The 19,447-nt window shown below is 38.4% G+C and overlaps 1 protein-coding gene across 1 annotated transcript; it reads left to right on the top strand.

The window, feature by feature from the left end:
• The first annotated feature begins 8,032 nt into the window (after nucleotides 1–8,032).
• On the top strand, nucleotides 8,033–12,264 carry LOC143270896 (melanoma antigen preferentially expressed in tumors-like). Its single transcript, XM_076562187.1, has 3 exons — nucleotides 8,033–8,322; nucleotides 8,773–9,354; nucleotides 10,231–12,264. The coding sequence occupies exons 1-3, from the start codon at nucleotides 8,033–8,035 to the stop codon at nucleotides 10,742–10,744; spliced, it is 1,386 nt and encodes a 461-aa protein (XP_076418302.1). The 3' UTR covers nucleotides 10,745–12,264.
• Nucleotides 12,265–19,447: the final 7,183 nt, after the last annotated feature.

Genomic DNA, 19,447 nt, shown 5'->3' with positions numbered 1-19,447 from the left:
CTCTGGCTCAGGTCCCAAACACAGGCTGTGTTTCTTTCCCTGGTCCTGGGCCCTAGGGCCAGGATTCTGCTGTCCTGCTCTGTGATTAGTTGGTTTCACACGTCAGCTGGACAGGGGCAGAAATGGCTCTGATCTGAGTTAAACTGTATTTTTTTTCACTGGCCTTATCTGAGCCATCCTTCCTTCCCTAATTCTGGGCTTCAGGGTCAGTGTGGGTTTCTTTAATCAGCCCCTTTTCCCTACATATATCATGGTCCTTTGCTCCTGTTCCCTCTCAGTGCCCTCTCTTGTCCCTTGAGCCTCTTAAGATAGTTCTTCCTTCATTCAAACAGACCCTTTTCTACTATCATTGCATATCTTTGTGTATATATGGATATATATAAAATATATATTTATATATTTAAATCTAGGTTCTTCCTGTGAGAGCAAGTATGTAATATGTGTCTTCCTGAGACTGGATGATGTTGAGTAAACTGATGATTTTCAGTGCCATGTATTTACCGACAGATGGCATCATTTTGTTTCACTTTATCACTTGGTAATAACTTAATTTCAGGTGTACACCTTTTTTCTTGGATCCATTCATTTGTTGATGGAATTCTAGGCTGAATCCATTCCAAGGTTATTGTGAAAAGTAACATAAGAAACCTGAAAGTGCCGGTATCTCTATGGTGTGTTGATTTAGATTGCTTTGTGTAGTATGTGTGAAAAGTAAGAGAGTTGTAGTTTTCATTTTTTCAGAATCTTCCATAAAGGTTTTCATATTTTCACCAGTGTTTTATAAGGGTTCCTTTGCCTCACATTCTGACTAGCATTTGTTTTTATTTAGCATATCAAAGTACTTTTGATTTTTTTTATGGCTAAGAAAGTTAAACATTTACATTTTTTAGGCATTTGTATTTCTTCTTTTGAGATCTGTCCAGTTGATTAGTCATTTACCAGTGTGTTGGCTTCTGTATTTGGTATTTCATGTTTTGAGTTCTTTAAAAATGCTAAATATTAATTCTCTGAAAATGTATATCTAGAAAATATTACCATTCTGTTGACTGTCACTCTATTGTTGCTTCTACTGCTCTGCAAAAGCTTTTAATTTCATGCAATTTAATTTGTCAGTATTTGCTATTGTTTCCTGATTGTGTTTTAAAGAGGTTTTTCTGTGCCTGTTTCTTAAAGTGTGCTTCTCACATCTTCTTATAGAAGTTTCAGTATGCCACATCTTGTTAGGAACATTGACCCATTTTGAATTGATTTTTATAAAGAGAGACAGGAATGGAGTTTAATCTCTCTACATTTAGATGGCTAGTTTTAGTAAACTAGCAAAAACTACCTTTTTTAAAAAAGGTTGTTAAAACAGTTTTCTTAGTCGAGTGGTGGTGGTACATGCCTTTAATCTCAGCACTTGGGAGGCAGAGCGAGGTAAATCTCTGTGACTTCGAGGCCAGCCTGGCCTACAGAGTAGGTTCCAGAAAGGGCACAAAGCTACAAAGAGAAACCTTGTCTTGATAAACAACAACAAAAAAAATCCCTCATTTTTCTTTTTTCAAGTGGATATTTTGTTGAGCACTTTTTTTCCTCCAAAAATCAGGTGATTGTAGATATATGGTCTTATTTCAGGGTTGTCTATTTCATTCCAGTGACTTACACATCTCTTTTTTTTTTGTTGCAATAACATGCTGTTTTTGTTGCTATTGCTCTATGATATAACTTAAAAGCAGCTAATATTTACTTGCTGATTCCTGTATGTAGGAGGTCTTTTCCTCTTCTACTGTCTTCTTCAATTTCTTTCTTCAATGTTATTAAATCAGATTGTTCCAGTCTTTCACTTGCTCATTTAGGTCTATTCCTTGGTATTTAATTTTTTAAGCTATTGTGCATGGAATCATTTTTCTGATTTATTTGTCAATGTTGTGGTTATTGGCATATGGAAAAGCCACCAACATTTGCACTTATTTTGTAATTCTGATTTGCTGCTTTTTATCAAATCTACATATTTTCTATTGGAGTGTTTGGAGTCTTTTAATTACAGGATTATAGCAAATGTTCTTAAGAATAATTAGACAGTTTCCTTTCATGTTTTTTATCATTTACCATTTTCTTTTGCCCTACTACAGTGGGCTAAGTCTTCATTCAGTATATTGAATAAGATTGGAGAGGGTGGTTCATGTTTTCTTGTTCCTGACTTGAGAAAAAATGCTTTCAAGTTTTCCAAGTTTAATGTGATTTTGAATATAGATTTATTATGTAGAGATATTTTATGGTGAGATATGTTCTTTCTAGCCTTTGATTCTTCAGGGCTGTTGTGATAAAGGCCTGTTTTGCACTTGTAAGATCATCATGTTATCTCTGACTCCAAACCTATTTACATGTGAAAAATCCTTGTATACCTAATATAAACCAAATTGATCATGATGTTAAAATATATTATTAAATTCACATTATAAAGACTTTATTGGAATAAAGTAATCTATTAATAATGTATATCACAGAAACCTCATTTTCAAAAACTTTAGTCAGAACTAGGTTATAGATCATGGTATATTGTCCACATAGGAGAAGTTTAGCATTTCCTTTATGTTTTATCAAGTAGTTGGGGAGCATTTTTGAGGTCTGATAAAATGTTTATTTCATTCCTGCGTTTCTAGGATTTTCTTTGTTGGGAGGTACCTTAATCTTATTTTTTATATCTTTGTTTTATAAATCTTTATTCATTGACTTTAGGGGATAACTGCTGGATATAATAATCTCACTTGACATTGATTTACTGTGATGCTTAAAACCCATCATTTGCTATTTTTGTGGCTTTTCAGGTTTCTGCCAAGAAGTCTGATGTTATTCTGATTGGTTGTCACTTGTAAGTGACATGGATGTTTCTTTGCAGCTTTTGATGTTATGTCTTCATTCTTTAGTCTTAGCATACTGTCCATGTTCTATAGCAGTACATTTTACTTCTGATGCATCTTAGAGATGTTATATCTGTTTGGAGTCTAAATGCCTCTTGTGCTTAAAATTTATTTATTTTTCTGTAGAATCAGGAAATAGTCTGCTTTAATTTCTATGACTTTTCTGTGTCTTAAGTTTTATCTCCTCTCATTTTTCTACTGGTAGATGTATTTTATCTTGTGGTCATACTCCAGAATTTGTGCTTAAGATTGCTTATTTTTTCTTTACTCATGTGTAATATAATATTTTCTTCAACTTTACTTAAAGCCTTATTGTTTTTAATTCTGATTAATGTAGCTTATTGATACTTCCTACATATTTTTATTGATGGAATTGAGTTTTTAATTTTCAGAATTTCTGTTTGTTTTCTTTCAAACTCCTTATGACTTTCTCATCTATGTTGCTGACCTATACATACACATTCTGAGTTGATTTCATCACTTCATTCATATGTGTGAAAGCCCTTGAACCTGTTTTCTAGTATACTTTAAAACTGTCCAGCATTTTAAACACTTCTTCAATTTTTTGGATATGGCATTTGAGGAGATAGTTTCATCTGCTTTGCTTTTTCATATTTATATTTTTTGTTGTGATCTCTATATCGCATTGGATGAATATGTCTTCAAGTTTACCTTTCTCATTGGGTATAGTCCTTCTGTGGAGGGCTCAAGTCCCAAAAAGAAAGAAGAAAAGGAACCACTGTAATAGGTAAACTATATATAGAAGTACACTCAGAAAGTATTAAAATTATCTACCATGCCCCACCAACTATGAATCAGATACTCACAGAAATAATGTACAGTAATATATTAAATTAAAACTCAGTTTGGGTAAAAGTGGGACTAATTGTGCTCAATGGCTGTGAGAAAGAGCACATATAGTTGGGAGGAGTTTAAAGGTGGAAATGGATCTGGGAGGATATATGGGCAGGACTGGGGTTGAATACTAATAGAATACATAGAATGCATGTATGAAAATTTCAATAATTTATTAAAATGTTCTATTGTAAAAGTAGAAATAATAATAAATGAATAAAGTAAATGAAGAGAACAGACAGGAGAAGGAAATAGAGCACTGAGATTTTTGCTGGAATTTTGGTCTTAGTGCATTCATTTCTTCCTCAACAGTAGACCATCCGTGAGAGGGAGGAGGCTGCTGCACTCTAAGGCCTTCATGGACCTGCAACTCGTGATTCTCCATTTCACCAGCATTGACCACACAGAAGGTAAGTGGCTGCAGATGTAGAACTGGTCCCCAACCTCAATCATGGGATCACCAATGTCCTCAGTCATCACCAGGTGGTGGTGACTGCTCATGAACACACAAGTGATAGGACCTCAGAGCAGCGGGCCCTTCATTACCAGAGGATCTACTGCCTACATTTTATAGTGTGTCCTTGCCTGTCATTCACCCAGCCCATCACTGCCTTCGACAGGTGTCTCCCACAAAGCTGGTCTGGCAGACTCTCTCTAGTCCTTCTCATTTTGCAGTTGCTCCTTGTTTTCTTATTTCCAAGAGTATTTTTGTCTCAAGGAGTTAGCCTCTCTCCAGAGTGCACCTGGCTGGATAGCTCTCAGACATTGAAGAAAAAAAATATTTTTCCTTTTATGTGGACTAGAGCCAACAGCAGAGTCACAGTCCCAAATTTCCTGGATTGAATTAATGTTTGTGAGAATCTTGGGCTGATGTTTGGGGTAAGGGTGTCCATCTTTTTTGTCAGAGACATGTTACATTTTATATCTCACCATTTCACTAATAATAGAAAAAAATCACTTTATAATTTTGCCTATATGTTACCAGAGACTAAGCTATAAATCAGTATTATTTTAATATACTACATTTAATTGTCATTAAATTTGGTCATTTATTTATTTATTTATTTATTTATTTTGGTTTTTCGAGACAGGGTTTCTCTGTGTAGCTTTGTGCCTTTCCTGGGACTCACATGGTAGCCCAGGCTAGCCTCGAACTCACAGAGATCTGCCTGCCTCTGCCTCCCGAGTGCTGGGAGACATTTATTATTTGTTTGGTCTCTTCATGACACTTTTGTGTGAACTGTTAGTTCATATCTTTTCTTCATTTTCATACCTTTTTGGACCTTTGTTCCTCAGTTTTTGAGTTCTTTATATAGGAAGCAGAGTTTCCACTTGTCTGGAATGTTTTACTATTACATCATTTTAGACTGTAAGTTCTCTTTTGAAATGCTTGTATTTGATATTTTTAAATTCTTTGATTTTCATTTGGTCAGATCACTTATTGCTTCCCTTCATTACCTCTAGCATTTGAGTGACATTTAGAAATCCCTTACCTACATTAAGCTTAAAGAAAACCTGTCATATTTTCTTCAAGAAGCTGTGTGATTCCACTCTTTGTTTAAAGTTTTAACTCAATTTTTAGTTACTCTATACATGGCTTGAATCATGCATCTATTTTAAGTTTTTTTCTTTAAATCTTTAAATCAATTTTTAGTTACTCTATACATGGCGTGTTTTATGAATCTACTTTAAGTTTGTTTTGTTTTAAATCATACATATCTCACTCTGTACCTTGCATGTCTGTCTGTCTTTAGTGGCTTCTCACCTTTGTTTTTTTATTTATTTTAATTATGATTTATGTGTATGGGGTTTTTGCCTGCCTATATATCTGTGTAGCAAGTTTGTACAGGGCCCTTAGTAGCCAGAAGAGGGCATCAGATCCCCTGGAACTAAGGTGTGTTATGGATGGTTTTCAGGACTGGGAATTGAATCCATGCCCTCTGGAAGATTAGTCAGTGCTCTTAACTGCCACGCCATCTTTTCAGCCCTTCATTAAACACTGATGTCCAACCATGTTGGCTTCTACTTCTAAGCTTTCTAACCTATTTTATTCAGCTATTTGTCTGTTCTTATTGAAGTGATAAGACACTATAATTGCAGAAATTGTCTAGAAAGTTTTCGTTTTCTTGGTATGGTGTCACGAGTCCCTTCTCAAGTGTCTTCCTTCTCTCTTATTAGCTATTCTTGTGTATTCTTTCACATATGGACTATACCATCACACTGTCTAACTCAGTAAAATGTAGATATTTTTGAATTAAATTTATACATCAACTAAGGGAGAACTTTTTTTTAAATGCTGAGTTTGTCAGGGAAAAGTCAAATTTAAATAGCATTGCTCCACAACCCTTATAATGGAATCTGGAGTCCTTATTTAGTCATATGAGGCACATCCACAACTGAATATTGAACCAAAATACTGGAACATTCAAAGATATTCCTAGGAATGGAACATGGTGACCTTGTAATAGAACACAAACAGCAACTTTTTGAATACATTTCACTAACATTTGTAACAATGTGTGAAATCAGCTGCTTTGTTTCATGAGACGGCCCAGTCCCTTTCTTTCAAGCCTGTTTGAGGTTTTTTTCATGCAAAAGAAAATTCTTCCCAAATAGGATGTACTTAAACTCGCTTACACCTTGAGCTATACAACAGAAGACCATCATTTGAAGAATCTGGGACAGGCTTTTAGGACTGCATGAACAGTGTTCCTGAGAACCTGGAAGCCTCAAGAATAAGTACCACTTCTTTGTTCTTAATGGTGATAATTTTATCTTAGTCATCAAGTCATTTATCCAAGGACAATGCCATAATGTGTGTGAGATGCTGTAGCAACGTACTGTATTAGGTAGGTAATGAACGACATTAATTTTATTTTCTTATGGTTTTAATGTTTTTGCTTGGAAGTTTTCTATATTTGGCTTATTCATATTGTTTTCGAAGCTATCTAATGTAATCATGCTATTTTCTGTTTATCAGTGTTGTGTAGGTCTTTTAGAGGGTTTGATGTTGTTCCCGAAGTAGAAGAAAAACTTAGGAGCTTTCTGACTCTTTCATGTGTTACAAGATTCTTAATCCCCCTCATTTTGTTTCTTTCCCCTCCATTAACAAATTTTCTTGAATGTTTCTCCTAACCATAACAATGTATTCTTCCCACAGTCTGTGTCTTTTAAGATTGCAGTTTTAAACTAACCTCCATATCACTTATTGGATATGCCTTAGATATTCATTGATTATAACACATATTCATAACACATCTTGATGAGACTCATTGTTATGTGTCCATACCAACCTCTGGCTTACATGAATCGCATCCAACTGTGCTTTGCCACCACAACCCCGGCACTGATCCCAGACCCCAGAAGTCAGTATTCCATTATCAGATGACTATCTCTTACTTTCCAGATGTGAGACAACATACAGCTTTGAATGGAACAGTTTTGAAGTCTTTGCCATAAACTGTACTGCATTCTTTTGATTTTATGTTTTCTTTTTCATCTTTAGGCTTACTTCATGACTAGATTTTCCGAATATGCTTAAGGTCAACTTTAAGTTTTGTTAACCATCTTCCTTCGTGTCTGCCTTGGGCCATTTTGGTGTCTTCGTCTGCCACAAATACAGTGACAGGGGTGAGACAGATCAAGGGCTGGAATATCATTCTTTTTCTTTTAATCACAATGAATTTGGTGTTGTAATATTTTCTTTTGTACCACTGTTTTGTAGATTTATCTTTTTCTTCATCATAGCTTATATACTATGGAGGGAAAATACTGGAGTCATGTAGCTAAGTGACCAAAATTGTTTTCTGTTTACTTAATGACTTCTTTTTGGGGGGGCGGGGCATGATTTTGGTGACAAGGTTTCTTTGTGTAGCTTTGGAGCCTAACCTGGAACTTGCTGTGTAGAACATGTTGACCTTGAACTCACAGAGATCCACCTGCCCCTGCCTCACGAGTGCTGGGATTAAAGGCATGTGAAAGGCATGTGCCACATCTGCTCGCCCGGCTTACTACCCATTTCTAATTTTTTTTTATCATATACATACTTTATACACAAGGGAGGGGGAATAGTAAGACACACACACACACAAACACACACACCTTTATACACTCTCAAGTCACTTTCTAATCTGTGTCTATAGTAGATGTATCTAGTGTTGGCTATCTGGTTCATTTATTCTTTAAATTTCTACTTTGCTGGCACTGGTTGCAAATAAGAGACTGTATTTTTTCCTAGAACTTCTAAATATTTCTCCTTCTGATTCAGGTTCACAAAGATGGATGCAAAGAACCCAAAGACACTGTTGTCTCTCACTATACAGAGTCTGCTGAGAAATGAGCCTGTAGCAATCCAAGCTCTGGAGGATATGCCAAGAGTCTTTTTTGTTCCACTGTTCATTGCTGCCCTCGAGGGTGGGCATAAGAATATATTGAGTGAGATGGTGAAAGTGTGGCCCTATTACTGTCTCCATATTGGGTCATTAACTGTACAGGAGCCTCAACATGAACTCCTGAAAGCCATGATTGAGAATCTTCCAGTGTGTCCTTCAAGGAACTCTGCTTCTAGGTAAGACTGGATAATAGAAACATGGAAAGACAGAGGAGGTTATACCACAGCCTGCTACTCTCCCAGGAGTAACAAGTAAATGTGTAAGACTGTTGCCCGCAAACTTGGTAACACATTAAAGACTGATTGTATTTAATGTTAATTATGAAATCTGTTACTGATTATATTCAGTGTTCATTTTGAAATCTGTTACTGAGGGTTCTATTAATGGGTTTATGTAACAGGTGTCACATAAGAGAAAGACAGGAGCTTTAAGACTGGAGAGGATCTAAGGTGTATAAAGGATAGGGGGGAGGAGGCTGAATTTTCATGGGAAAGATTTGTTGATAATTAGGACAAGGAGTGTGAGCTATGGACAAAAGAATTAGGTCTAAGATGTTATCGTTGATTCTACTCAGTTTCATTATCATTGGCTATTTCTCAACTATTCTATCTCCTCTACCCCTACAGGAGACCTAAACTGAGGATCCTAGATTTAAGGCAAGACAACGACTGTAGGACCACATGCCATGAAGACAGCATCAAGGAACCTTTCTGTTCTCATTCTTGTGCTTATTCTGACAGCTCCATCCTGAAAATAGAAGGGCAGCATCGTTTTGTGAATACAGATTCCATGGTTCAGTTCCCCAGGCCTGTAGAGTTACTAGTGGATCTTTCCCTAGATGGCTCCTTAATGGAAAAGGAAGTTTTGGTTTTGCTTACAAGTAAAATTAGGGAGAGTTCAGGGTCTTTGCACATATGCTGTCGAGATTTGCAAGTTGATAAACTGTGTGACAGCAAATGCACCCTGAATTTCCTTGATCTCAACTGTGTTGGTCAGTTGTCAATTGATATGGGTTCGCTGAGTGATATCACCAATGTCCTGTCTCAGATGGACCACCTAGAGAGCCTCAGTCTGTCTAAAGTCACTTTTAGATCTCTGGGTGGGAAAGTCTTTAAAAATTTCCTCGGTCACTTGCAACGTATGAACACCCTTAAGGAAGTCAGCTTGTCTTCATTCTGTCTCACAGGTCATCTGGACAGAGTGCTCAGGTAAGAGTTTGGGCCAGGGCCCTGGGTTTCCTGGAGAGCCTGTTGAGACAGGAAAGAAAACATTCTTGGGTATTCCTAAACTCCTGAAAAACTTTTATGCTTTCCACTTTTTTGCTTCTGGGAATTTGTAACTGGAAAAAGAATTACAAAAATTAAGCATCCAGCAATGTACAGACAAGTGTAGAAATAAAAGGTGAAAAACACTAGCCTTCTAGATATGAAGAGGAACAGGGATTGAGATGGGGGAAGACTTTTTGCTGTAGCATTGATGCACCTCATCATAGATGCCCATACTTCACAATGTCAGATCATTTTACTGATATGTAATCCAAAGGCATAGGCCATTAAAGTAGACGTTGGTATGTAAGGACTGACCAAAGGGAGTTTTCAGTTGCCTGCTCTTTCTGAACCCTCCCTACTAAAAAGGTGAACTGAAACATACAATGGATAATGTAAGTATCAAGTGCTTTCAGGTTTTTCTCTTAATATTTCTTAAAATCATTTATTATAATGTGCTGTACACATTCTTAAGATTAAAAGAAATTGTATCTCAGTGTTGAAAACAAAACTTTCAGCCAGATGTGGTGGCACAGGATTTTAATCTCAGCACTTAGGAACCAAAGATAGGCAGATTCTGTGAGTTCAAGGCCAGTATAATCTCCATAGTGAGTTCCAGGACAGCCAGGACTACATAGTAAGAATCTGTCTAATAAAATTCTCAGACTCACAAAACTATTAAGTGAACACATTAACACATTGACACATTAATACCCAATTATGATGCATGTGAAAAGTAGTTTATTCCTGATAAAAAGGTATATTTTTCCTTATTCAATCTTCATTCTTCACAAGTTTTTTGTTGTTTTCTCCCTACAGAGTCCTGCCACCTGGTCTGAATTTCTTGTATCTGACATTCTGTGATCTTTCGCACAGAGATTTCAGATTTCTGGCCCAGAACCCTCAGGTCTCCCGTCTAAAGCTGCTGAATCTTAGCAACAACCCAATGTATTGGGATGATTTTGAGCCTTTTCAAACTCTTCTGGTAAATCTCTCTGGTACTCTTCGGCATCTAGAGATGAATCATTGCCTTATAAATGATACTGCAATCTCTGTCCTTATTCCTGCCCTGATTCGTTGTACTCATCTCCGTGTCCTGTGCTTTGCTTCTAACCCCATCACAATGCCTATGCTTGTGACTATCATGAATAATTTAACACCCTTGAAGAATCTAAAATATGTGATTTATCCCATCCCGGTACATTGCTATGAACTGTGGCCTTTTCAGGGCAGTATATGCAGAAGGAAGCTTGCTATTGTACAACTACATTTGAAGGTGATGTTAGAGCTTGCAGAGAGGCCTGACATGAACTGGATCACTTACTTAGAATAAATTTCACAGTCCAACACAGTTTCTACCGATATGTACTATTTAAGTACTAAATGTTATTTCCTGGACCCCCCCCACTATATATATATATATATATATATATATATATATATATATATATATATATATTTCTTTATATTATAGAAAATTACACTTAGGGAATATAGGTATGTAACTGATTCTTACACAGAGTATTTTAGAAAAGATGGAGGACCTCGAGAGTTCCTGTGTATCACTGGTCTACTGTTGATATATTTCATTTTACTGACCACAGTGATGTGTATTGTGTATAGTACAGGATGATCAAGTCCTAGTTTGCTCTATCTCTGTCCACACTGTTTGGTTCACTTGTTGGTACATCACACAAATCAGAACAATGACAGCCTTTCCTGCCTGTATCTGTGGAAGGGTTGGTGGTTTTTGAAGACAATATTTTCATCCTCTAAGTTACTTTAGGCTGGTTTTGGTTGCTTTTGGGAATCCATCAGGATTTAATAGTGGGGCCAGGAAAGAAAGACAGCAGAGGCTCTGAGGTATCAATAGAACCTTCAAGAACATAAAGATCATTTCCTACTTCTTGATGTAGGTCTGCTCTAAAATTTCCACTACTTCCCATGAAGTCCTCAGCTGGCTCTCCAGCCTTTGTCACATGAATTTTTAGGTGGGATTTAGGGTCCTTCCCATAATATTCCCCCTACTTCCTTTAGTTCTCTTACTCTACTCCCAATTCTGTTAATCCTGTCATTTCCTTAGCTGTATAAATCATTCCCTATATATATATATTGATTCTTTTCCCATTAGCTGTGCCCCATTTGGTATGATACATACTATCCATGGGTGAGTACTGAGTCCAACTTATCTTATTCTCCAGAACATAACATAATTATAAATTCAGTTTGCATATTCTAGACATACTTAGAAATGATGTGTGTGTAAAGTCTATAGTTGATAATTTGCACAGGGCTAAGGAATGCTTCAGTTGTCCAGTTGCTTACCACACAAGCCCACCTGTGCTCAGATCCGAACCTAGCGTTAGTGTAAAAAGCTGAGCATCCAAGTGCACACTTGTCACCCCAGTGTGAAAAGGTGGAGGAAGGAAGAGCCTTGGGATCATGTGGCCGGACATTCTAGCAAATTAGTGATTCAAGGTTCAGTGAGAGATCCTGCCTCAGAAAATATGTGTAGAAGAATATGCCAGATACTGAATTTGGCATGCACGTGAGCATGTGCATGAGCGCACACACACACACACACACACACACACACACACACACACACACACACACACACAGAGAGAGAGAGAGAGAGAGAGAGAGAGAGAGAGAGAGAGAGAGAGAGAAGAAAGTGCACACACCTCCTCCTACACATGAACATGGACACATAAAAATATCTTACTTGTATTGTTAAAATAATAAATAAACAATTGTATTTCTTGAAACAGTATACTGCATCACAAAGACATGGTAAAGATATTAGATTAGGATTTGTTCCTTCCACATGTTGAAATGCCAAAATGACAACATTTCACTGACTAACAAAAAGAGTAGACTGTAAGTAATCATTTTCACATAATGTTTTCTTACTGAAGTAAATTAGTAAAAGCAATAGCTTAGAAATTTATTTTGTTTTCTTTTTAAAGTGAGGTCATACTTGGTTTTAGTCTGACCACAGATAACTGTAATTGAATTTTGTTTTTACTAGTGATACTGGTAAATGTATCAAACTATATTTTACACGCATTATTATAATAAGAATACTGGCAAAACAGTTAACATTTGTTTTTTATTAATTTTTTGTGGTAACCTTGTATTTCCAAGTTAATAAGAAAAAGCATGTTAAAATATACTGATATTAATGTGTCATATTTCTTTTGTGATACATTTCAAATTTGTTCATATTTTCCATAATGCTGGTACCATGATAATAATGCACAAAATTTCAAAGACCTACTAATATGCCAGTGTAATGAGTGATTTACTTACATTCTTTCCAAGTTAAAAATTGTGGAGTTTTTGGCACTTTGTGTTAAATAAAATATTAAAATTAGATCTACCTGTTTCTTTGAACTTTCTCTTCGTTTTTTCCATATGGCTCTTACTATATAGTCTCTGAATAAGCTGGGATCTCGTGCTCTCAGAAGTACAGTCTGACCAGTGTGTTACAGTGGCAGAATACTGGGGAAGATGCAACTGGATCAATATTTTTCCTGACCAGTGGGATCTTCAGTGGAGATTCTAGAAGGGGGAATGGCGAATGAAAGGGACAAGAAACACAAAGAATTGACAATAAGACAGGTATTCTCATCAAGCTGCAAAACATTGTAAAATAAGGGAAATAACATTTTTGGACGCCTCTCTGACCTGGAGAAAGGCAAATATAAGACTACTAAAGGTATCAACTGTAACATGTATATATTTAAGTTTTCCAAATTCAATTAAATGAGTAACATCCATTTGCCAAATTTCATTGGGAACCAAGCCCCCGGGGGTTAACTCCTAGATGTTGGACCTGGAGGGAGACAGCACAGTCTGCAATTTTTAACAGTTTCCGGGCCTGTTCTCGGGTAAGCTTAAACAACAAACGAAGGGAATGAGCATTTAAATGGTGAAGAGACTGCTTGGGCAGCCTGAGAAAGGATCCTGCAAGAACAGGAAAAAATGATTGTGTGGCCGCATGAGCCAAGGCATTTCCCTCAAACAGAGGATCAGGCAATTTTAAATGGGCCTGTAGATGGCCAATAAAAAAAGGGGCACTGTCTAGCCATAATCAAGGAACACAGTTGAAGAAAAAAAATGAAGCTACAATTGGTAGAGGGTTTAATAAAGGGAACAGTTTTCAGTAAGGGAACAGAATGGACAACATAAGCACTATCAGTATACAAATTAAAGGGCTGAGAATGAAATAGTTGAAAAACTTGAATTACTGCATAAAGTTCAACAAGCTGTGCTGAGGAATATGAGGCAGGAGGTAGCCTTTTCGTCCACAACATAGGCGGCAACCCCATTGGCCGAGCCATCTGTAAATATCAGGGGAGCCTCCATTATAGGTTGTGAGGCGGTTAATTTGGGGAAAACAAAGGGGTGAATTCTGGCAAACTGTAACAAGGGATCACTAGGATAATGGTTATCGATAGTACCAAGGAAGGAGGAGCAGGCAATGGGCTATTCCTCATTTGTTTGAAGCAGCCAATCTAATGGTTCTCGAGTATAGGGGATGACTATGGAGTCAGGATCTTTTCCAAAGTTTTGCCTAATTGTTTCTCTGACCTTAATAATTAGCTTGGCCATTAAAGATGGGTAAGTGGCCAGGACCTTTGAGGGAGAGGTGGGTAGGTGGACCCAGAGTAGGGGATTCCTTCTTTTTTCTTCTCTGATGGTTATTTGTTGCCAGAAGACTCCTGTGGGGACATGGGATGTCGCAAAAGCTATGTATAACAAGGTCAGAATAGGATATCTGAAAAACAGTTTGGTTTGAATAGCTTTATTGACTAAAGCCAGAGAGACCTGGGCCTCAGGCATAAGCTTTCTGGCAGATGAAGGATTTGAGTCTCCTTTTAGAATCTCATTAAGGGGGACCAGTTCATCAGTAGTAAGTTTTAAATAAGGTCTGAGCCATTGAATATCACCTAATAATTTTTGGAAATAATTTAGGGTTTGAAGATGGGAAGTCCGTAATTGAATCTTTGGGGTTAAGACTCACTGTTGATAAAGTTCAAAACCCAGGCAAAGATAGGGATCTGCTAATTGGACTTTGTCAGGGGCAATTTGAAGTCCCCTTGTTGAAAGGCTATAGGTTAGCTCCTGATAGCACTGGAAGAATTGGTCTTGATGTCAGCCTGCCAAAAGTGTATCATCCATATAATGGAGAATACAGATGGAAGGCCACTTTACTCTGATGGGATCTATTGCTTTAGTCACACATTTTTGGCATAGAATGGGACTATTTTCCATTCCCTGGGGCAGGACCCTCCATTGGAAATGTAGCATTGGTCCCTGGAAATTAATTTGGGGAATGCTAAAAGCAAAATGTGATTTATACTTGGGGTATAGGAGAATAGTAAAAAAAAAATCTTTGAGATCAATAACAATTTTATAGTACCCAGAAGGAATTGCCACTGGAGAGGGCAAGCCAGGCTGTAAGGCACCCATGGGAACCATGACCTTATTTATAGCCCTAAGATCTTGTAATAATCTTCATTTTCCTGATTTCTTTTTAATAACAAGAATAGGTGTATTCCATGGGGAGTTTGTTGGTCCGATATGACCTGCAGCAAGTTGTTCCTATACTGACTCTATAGCAGCTGCAACCTTTTCTTTTGTTAAAGGCCATTGATCAACCCAAACAGAATCAATTTGTATTCCAGGTAGTTTTATCTGCATGGGGTACAGGAATGTCAATGGCCATTAGGATAAATTTTGAGAAGACCCTAATCCAGCCCAACCATTTTTAACAGATATTGGGATACGTGTTTTAATGCCCTGAGAATTTTTTCCTAAACCATAGCCAGGAAGGAAACCTTGTTTAAGCATCTGATTGGTGACAATTTCATTGGGACTGCACATGATGACATTCATTTGGGTAAGAATATCTCGGCCCCAGAGATTAATAGGTAGGCCAGGGACAACAAAAGGTGTAACAGTACCAGAATTGCCTTCTTCATCAGTCCAACTAGGGACCTGTAAACTCAGTTGAGGGTTTGAAGTCTGGTTAATGCCTTTAAGATTGGTGTGTGATGTGGTAAGAGGCCACATAGTGGGCCAGTCTCTATGGGATATAACAGTGGTATCAGCTCCTGTGTCCAAAATTCCTTGGAAGGGTTTGCCATTAAGCTTGAGAGTTAAGAGGGGGCAGGATTGGGAGAATTGTTGAAACCAATAAATATCCATCGGAGGAACCGGAACTGCTGTGGATATCACTCTATATAAATAAAACACTGATTGGCCAGTGACCAGGCAGGAAGTATAGGTGGGACAAGGAGAGAGGAGAATTGAGGAAACAGGAAGAAGGAGGGGGAGACACTGCCAGCCACTGCCAGGACAAGCAGCATGTAAAGATGCCAGTAAGCCACCAGCCACATGGCAAGGTATAAATTTATAGAAATGAGTTAATTTAAGATGTAAGACAGTTAGCAAGAAGCCTGCCATGGCCATACAGTTTATAAGTAATATAAGTGTCTGAGTGATTATTTTATACTTGGGTTGTGGGATTGCGGGGCTTGGTGGGAGCTGGAGAGAAGCTCTCCAGCAACAGGGACAATCCTCATAGTGGGCAAATTTTCTATAATTAAGGTTTGAATGTCGGAGAGGAAGCAATAGGAGTTGGGCAGTGCAGGTTCCTGGGTGGATAGTAATCATGCTTGTACTTGTAGAGGCAAGAATCTTAAGTTCTCCAGTAAAATCATTATCAATAACCCCTGGGAAAATTTGAATCCCTTGAAGGGTGGTGCTAGCCCTTCCAGTGATTAGGCCAAAGGTATGGGGAGGTAAGGGGCCATAGACTCTGGTATTTAGGAGCTGAGGGCCCATTTCAGGGGTCAATATTGACTGGGTGGTGGAACAGAGGTCCAGTCCTGTGCTCCTTGCAGTTGCTCTCCAGAGATCTGAAAGGGATTGGCAGGGTTGGGGAGTGGCTGAGTCTGGGCAGTGGGGACAAATCTGATAGCCCCTGGGGTTGTCCTCTGGGCTGGGGCCAGGGGCTGGCCCCTCTGGAAGTTTCCCTGCTGTTTAGGAGGTAATGGTTGACCCTGTGCATTTGTTTTGGATCTGTATTCTGAAGCCCAGTGCTTGCCCCTGCTGCAGCACAGGCAAAGAGAAGTGGGGGGAGGGCGCTCATTGGGAGCTGCATGAGGCACAGTGCATTCTCGGGGGGGGAAAAAACTGTTGTTTGCAGTTAAAGCAAGTTTTAGGGTCTTTGTAGGCTGAACGGAGGGCAGCGCCAATGGCAAGCCCCATGGCATGGGCGAAGCCAATTCCTGAGTATAGACTGTCATAATCAGAAAGTTCACAGGGCTGTGATCTGAACTCTGAAATCACTACTGTTTTCCAGGCCTAAAGCTTGACATACCTGATTCAGGAGAGAGACCCTAGGAATGCCGGGAGCCTGTACTCTATGATCTCAAAAGTCAGTTGCTTATCGTCTCAGAACGACTTTTCCAGTCTCCATCACATCTCAAAACTCCCGCCCCAAGCTGAGAGGCCCAGAGCTCAGGATCAGAGAGCAGTGTCCCACTGCAATGCCCCCTTTCCCATTGCAAAGCTTCCCCTTATCTTCAGATAACTCCTGTGTAAAAATCTCCTCTGACTTTTCTAGGTATTTGACATTTGACATTTCCAGTAATATTAAGCTGTGCATCACAGTGACCTGCGACTCCCCTTTCCACATGTGTACAGTTCCTGAGGCTTGGGATTATGTCTTTCACCCAGCTCTCTGTTTCAATACCCATTGTTTCCTGTGCATTCCCACACTGGCATCATTCTTCTGTCCCTCACTAGTTTATGGTAACTCATTTGTTTTCCAAATGATCTCTAAAATTGAATTGCCCAGAGGGGCTGGAGAGATGGCTCAGTGGTTAAGAGCACTTGCTGCTCTCCACAGATGATTTGGATTTGATTCCCAGCACCAATATAGGTTGGCTCACAAATGCCTGTAACTCCAGCAATAGGTAATCTGACACCCTGTTCTGGAAGTTGTATGCAATTGCACTTACATGTTCGAATACACACATATATACACATAATTAAACAAAATTTTAAAAATTAGGTTGTCAAGAAAAGACAACAATGTAGATGTAACCAACCGTCTTATTAAATAAGAAACACAGAAACAATGTAAAAGAGAAAGCCGAGAAGTCAGAGCTCAGAGCTAAAATCTCACCCTTCCTCCTGCTGTCCCAGCTTCGCGAAAAGAGACCTACTTCCTGTCCGTTCGTATTTTTAAAGTATGTTGTTCTGCCTTCTCATTGGTTGTAAACCCAAACACATGACTGCCTCGTCACTGTCTGAATGTACAGCCCCCTAGGTCTTAAAGGCATATGTCTCCAATGCTGGCTGTATCCCTGAACACACAGAGATCTTATGGGATTAAAGGCGTGTGCCGCCGCCACCACCACACTCTTGCTATGGCTCTAATAGCTCTGACCCTGAACACACAGATATCTATGGGATTAAAGGCGTGTGCCACCACCGCCACACTCTTGCTATGGCTCTAATAGCTCTGACCCCCAGACAACTTTATTTATTAACATACAATCAAATTAATATTTCAGTACAAATCAGAATAATATTTCAATACAATTAGATTACCACCACATTTCCCCTTTTCTATTTTAATAAAAAGAAAAAAAGCAAAAGGTTATGACTAACAAAAGAAAAACTATATACAAAAGTACAATAACTATATACAATATATACAAGTAATAAATACCTAAACAGGTATTTGACGAATCAGAGAAAATAATTCCATTATCTATCCTATTTTGGGCGCCAGATGTAGATGTAACCAACCGTCTTATTAAATAAGAAACACAGAAACAATGTAAAAGAGAAAGCCGAGAAGTCAGAGCTCAGAGCTAAAATCTCACCCTTCCTCCTGCTGTCCCAGCTTCGCGAAAAGAGACCTACTTCCTGTCCGTTCGTATTTTTAAAGTATGTTGTTCTGCCTTCTCATTGGTTGTAAACCCAAACACATGACTGCCTCGTCACTGTCTGAATGTACAGCCCCCTAGGTCTTAAAGGCATATGTCTCCAATGCTGGCTGTATCCCTGAACACACAGAGATCTTATGGGATTAAAGGCGTGTGCCGCCGCCACCACCACACTCTTGCTATGGCTCTAATAGCTCTGACCCTGAACACACAGATATCTATGGGATTAAAGGCGTGTGCCACCACCGCCACACTCTTGCTATGGCTCTAATAGCTCTGACCCCCAGACAACTTTATTTATTAACATACAATCAAATTAATATTTCAGTACAAATCAGAATAATATTTCAATACAATTAGATTACCACCACACAACAATAACATTTTTTATATAATCATGTAAAATGTGAAAATTTGTGGAGAATTTTTGTTATTCCTATTGAGTCTTTTCACACTAGAATATAGAATATCCTCTCATTGAGACTTTTCACACTAGAATATAGAATATTCTTTCATTGTTCAAAGCTTCCTTAGTTGACTTTCAGAAGTTTTGAAAATTTCCCTCTGTTTGGAAAAGCTTATAAAATATCACCCTTTTAAATCAGCTCCTACAGGAGAACCCAGCAGAGAAGATCAAATAAAAACAATGTAACTTTGCCAAACTGAAATCTGAAGTGGCCCTGTAGTCCAAAAGAGCAGAGAGTTCCAATCACCCTGAGCCAAGGATACAAGGAAGGCCCTCTGTTTTACCTGGGCAAGGTAGGTTGTCTTGAAGTAGATAATCTGCAGGGCTTTCTCCAGCTCTTCTCTCCATGAACGCAGCTCTCAGCTCAGCTCATGAGAAATTGCACAATACTTTAAAGGAGGTTTTGACTAATTCTACAATGGCCGACAGTGGCAAATCAGATCTTGGATTTCAATGTGCTGGGGTTTGTGTCTTTGATCCCTCCACATTTCCTGATTGCTCCCTTTGCTGTAGTTGTTTTGACATTTTATTTAGTATTCATACGTGGAAATAATGTATTTGTAGCCAATATATCTCCCCTTCCCCGCCCTCCAATTCT

This window comes from Peromyscus maniculatus, chromosome X (genome assembly GCF_049852395.1).
Source record: "Peromyscus maniculatus bairdii isolate BWxNUB_F1_BW_parent chromosome X, HU_Pman_BW_mat_3.1, whole genome shotgun sequence".
In the NCBI taxonomy this organism is placed as follows: Eukaryota; Metazoa; Chordata; class Mammalia; order Rodentia; family Cricetidae; genus Peromyscus; species Peromyscus maniculatus.
The sequence above is the reverse complement of the archived record's forward strand: the minus strand, read 5'-3'. Positions and strand labels throughout refer to the sequence as shown.

What these genes read in the sequence shown, in the direction of transcription:
- LOC143270896 (XM_076562187.1), top strand. Translation starts at nt 8,033, where the DNA reads ATGGATGCAAAGAACCCAAAGACACTGTTGTCTCTCACTATACAGAGT. An exon ending in TCAAGGAACTCTGCTTCTAG is followed by an intron (nt 8,323 to 8,772) that starts GTAAGACTGGAT and finishes CTACCCCTACAG; the next exon opens with GAGACCTAAACTGAGGATCC. An exon ending in CATCTGGACAGAGTGCTCAG is followed by an intron (nt 9,355 to 10,230) that starts GTAAGAGTTTGG and finishes TTCTCCCTACAG; the next exon opens with AGTCCTGCCACCTGGTCTGA.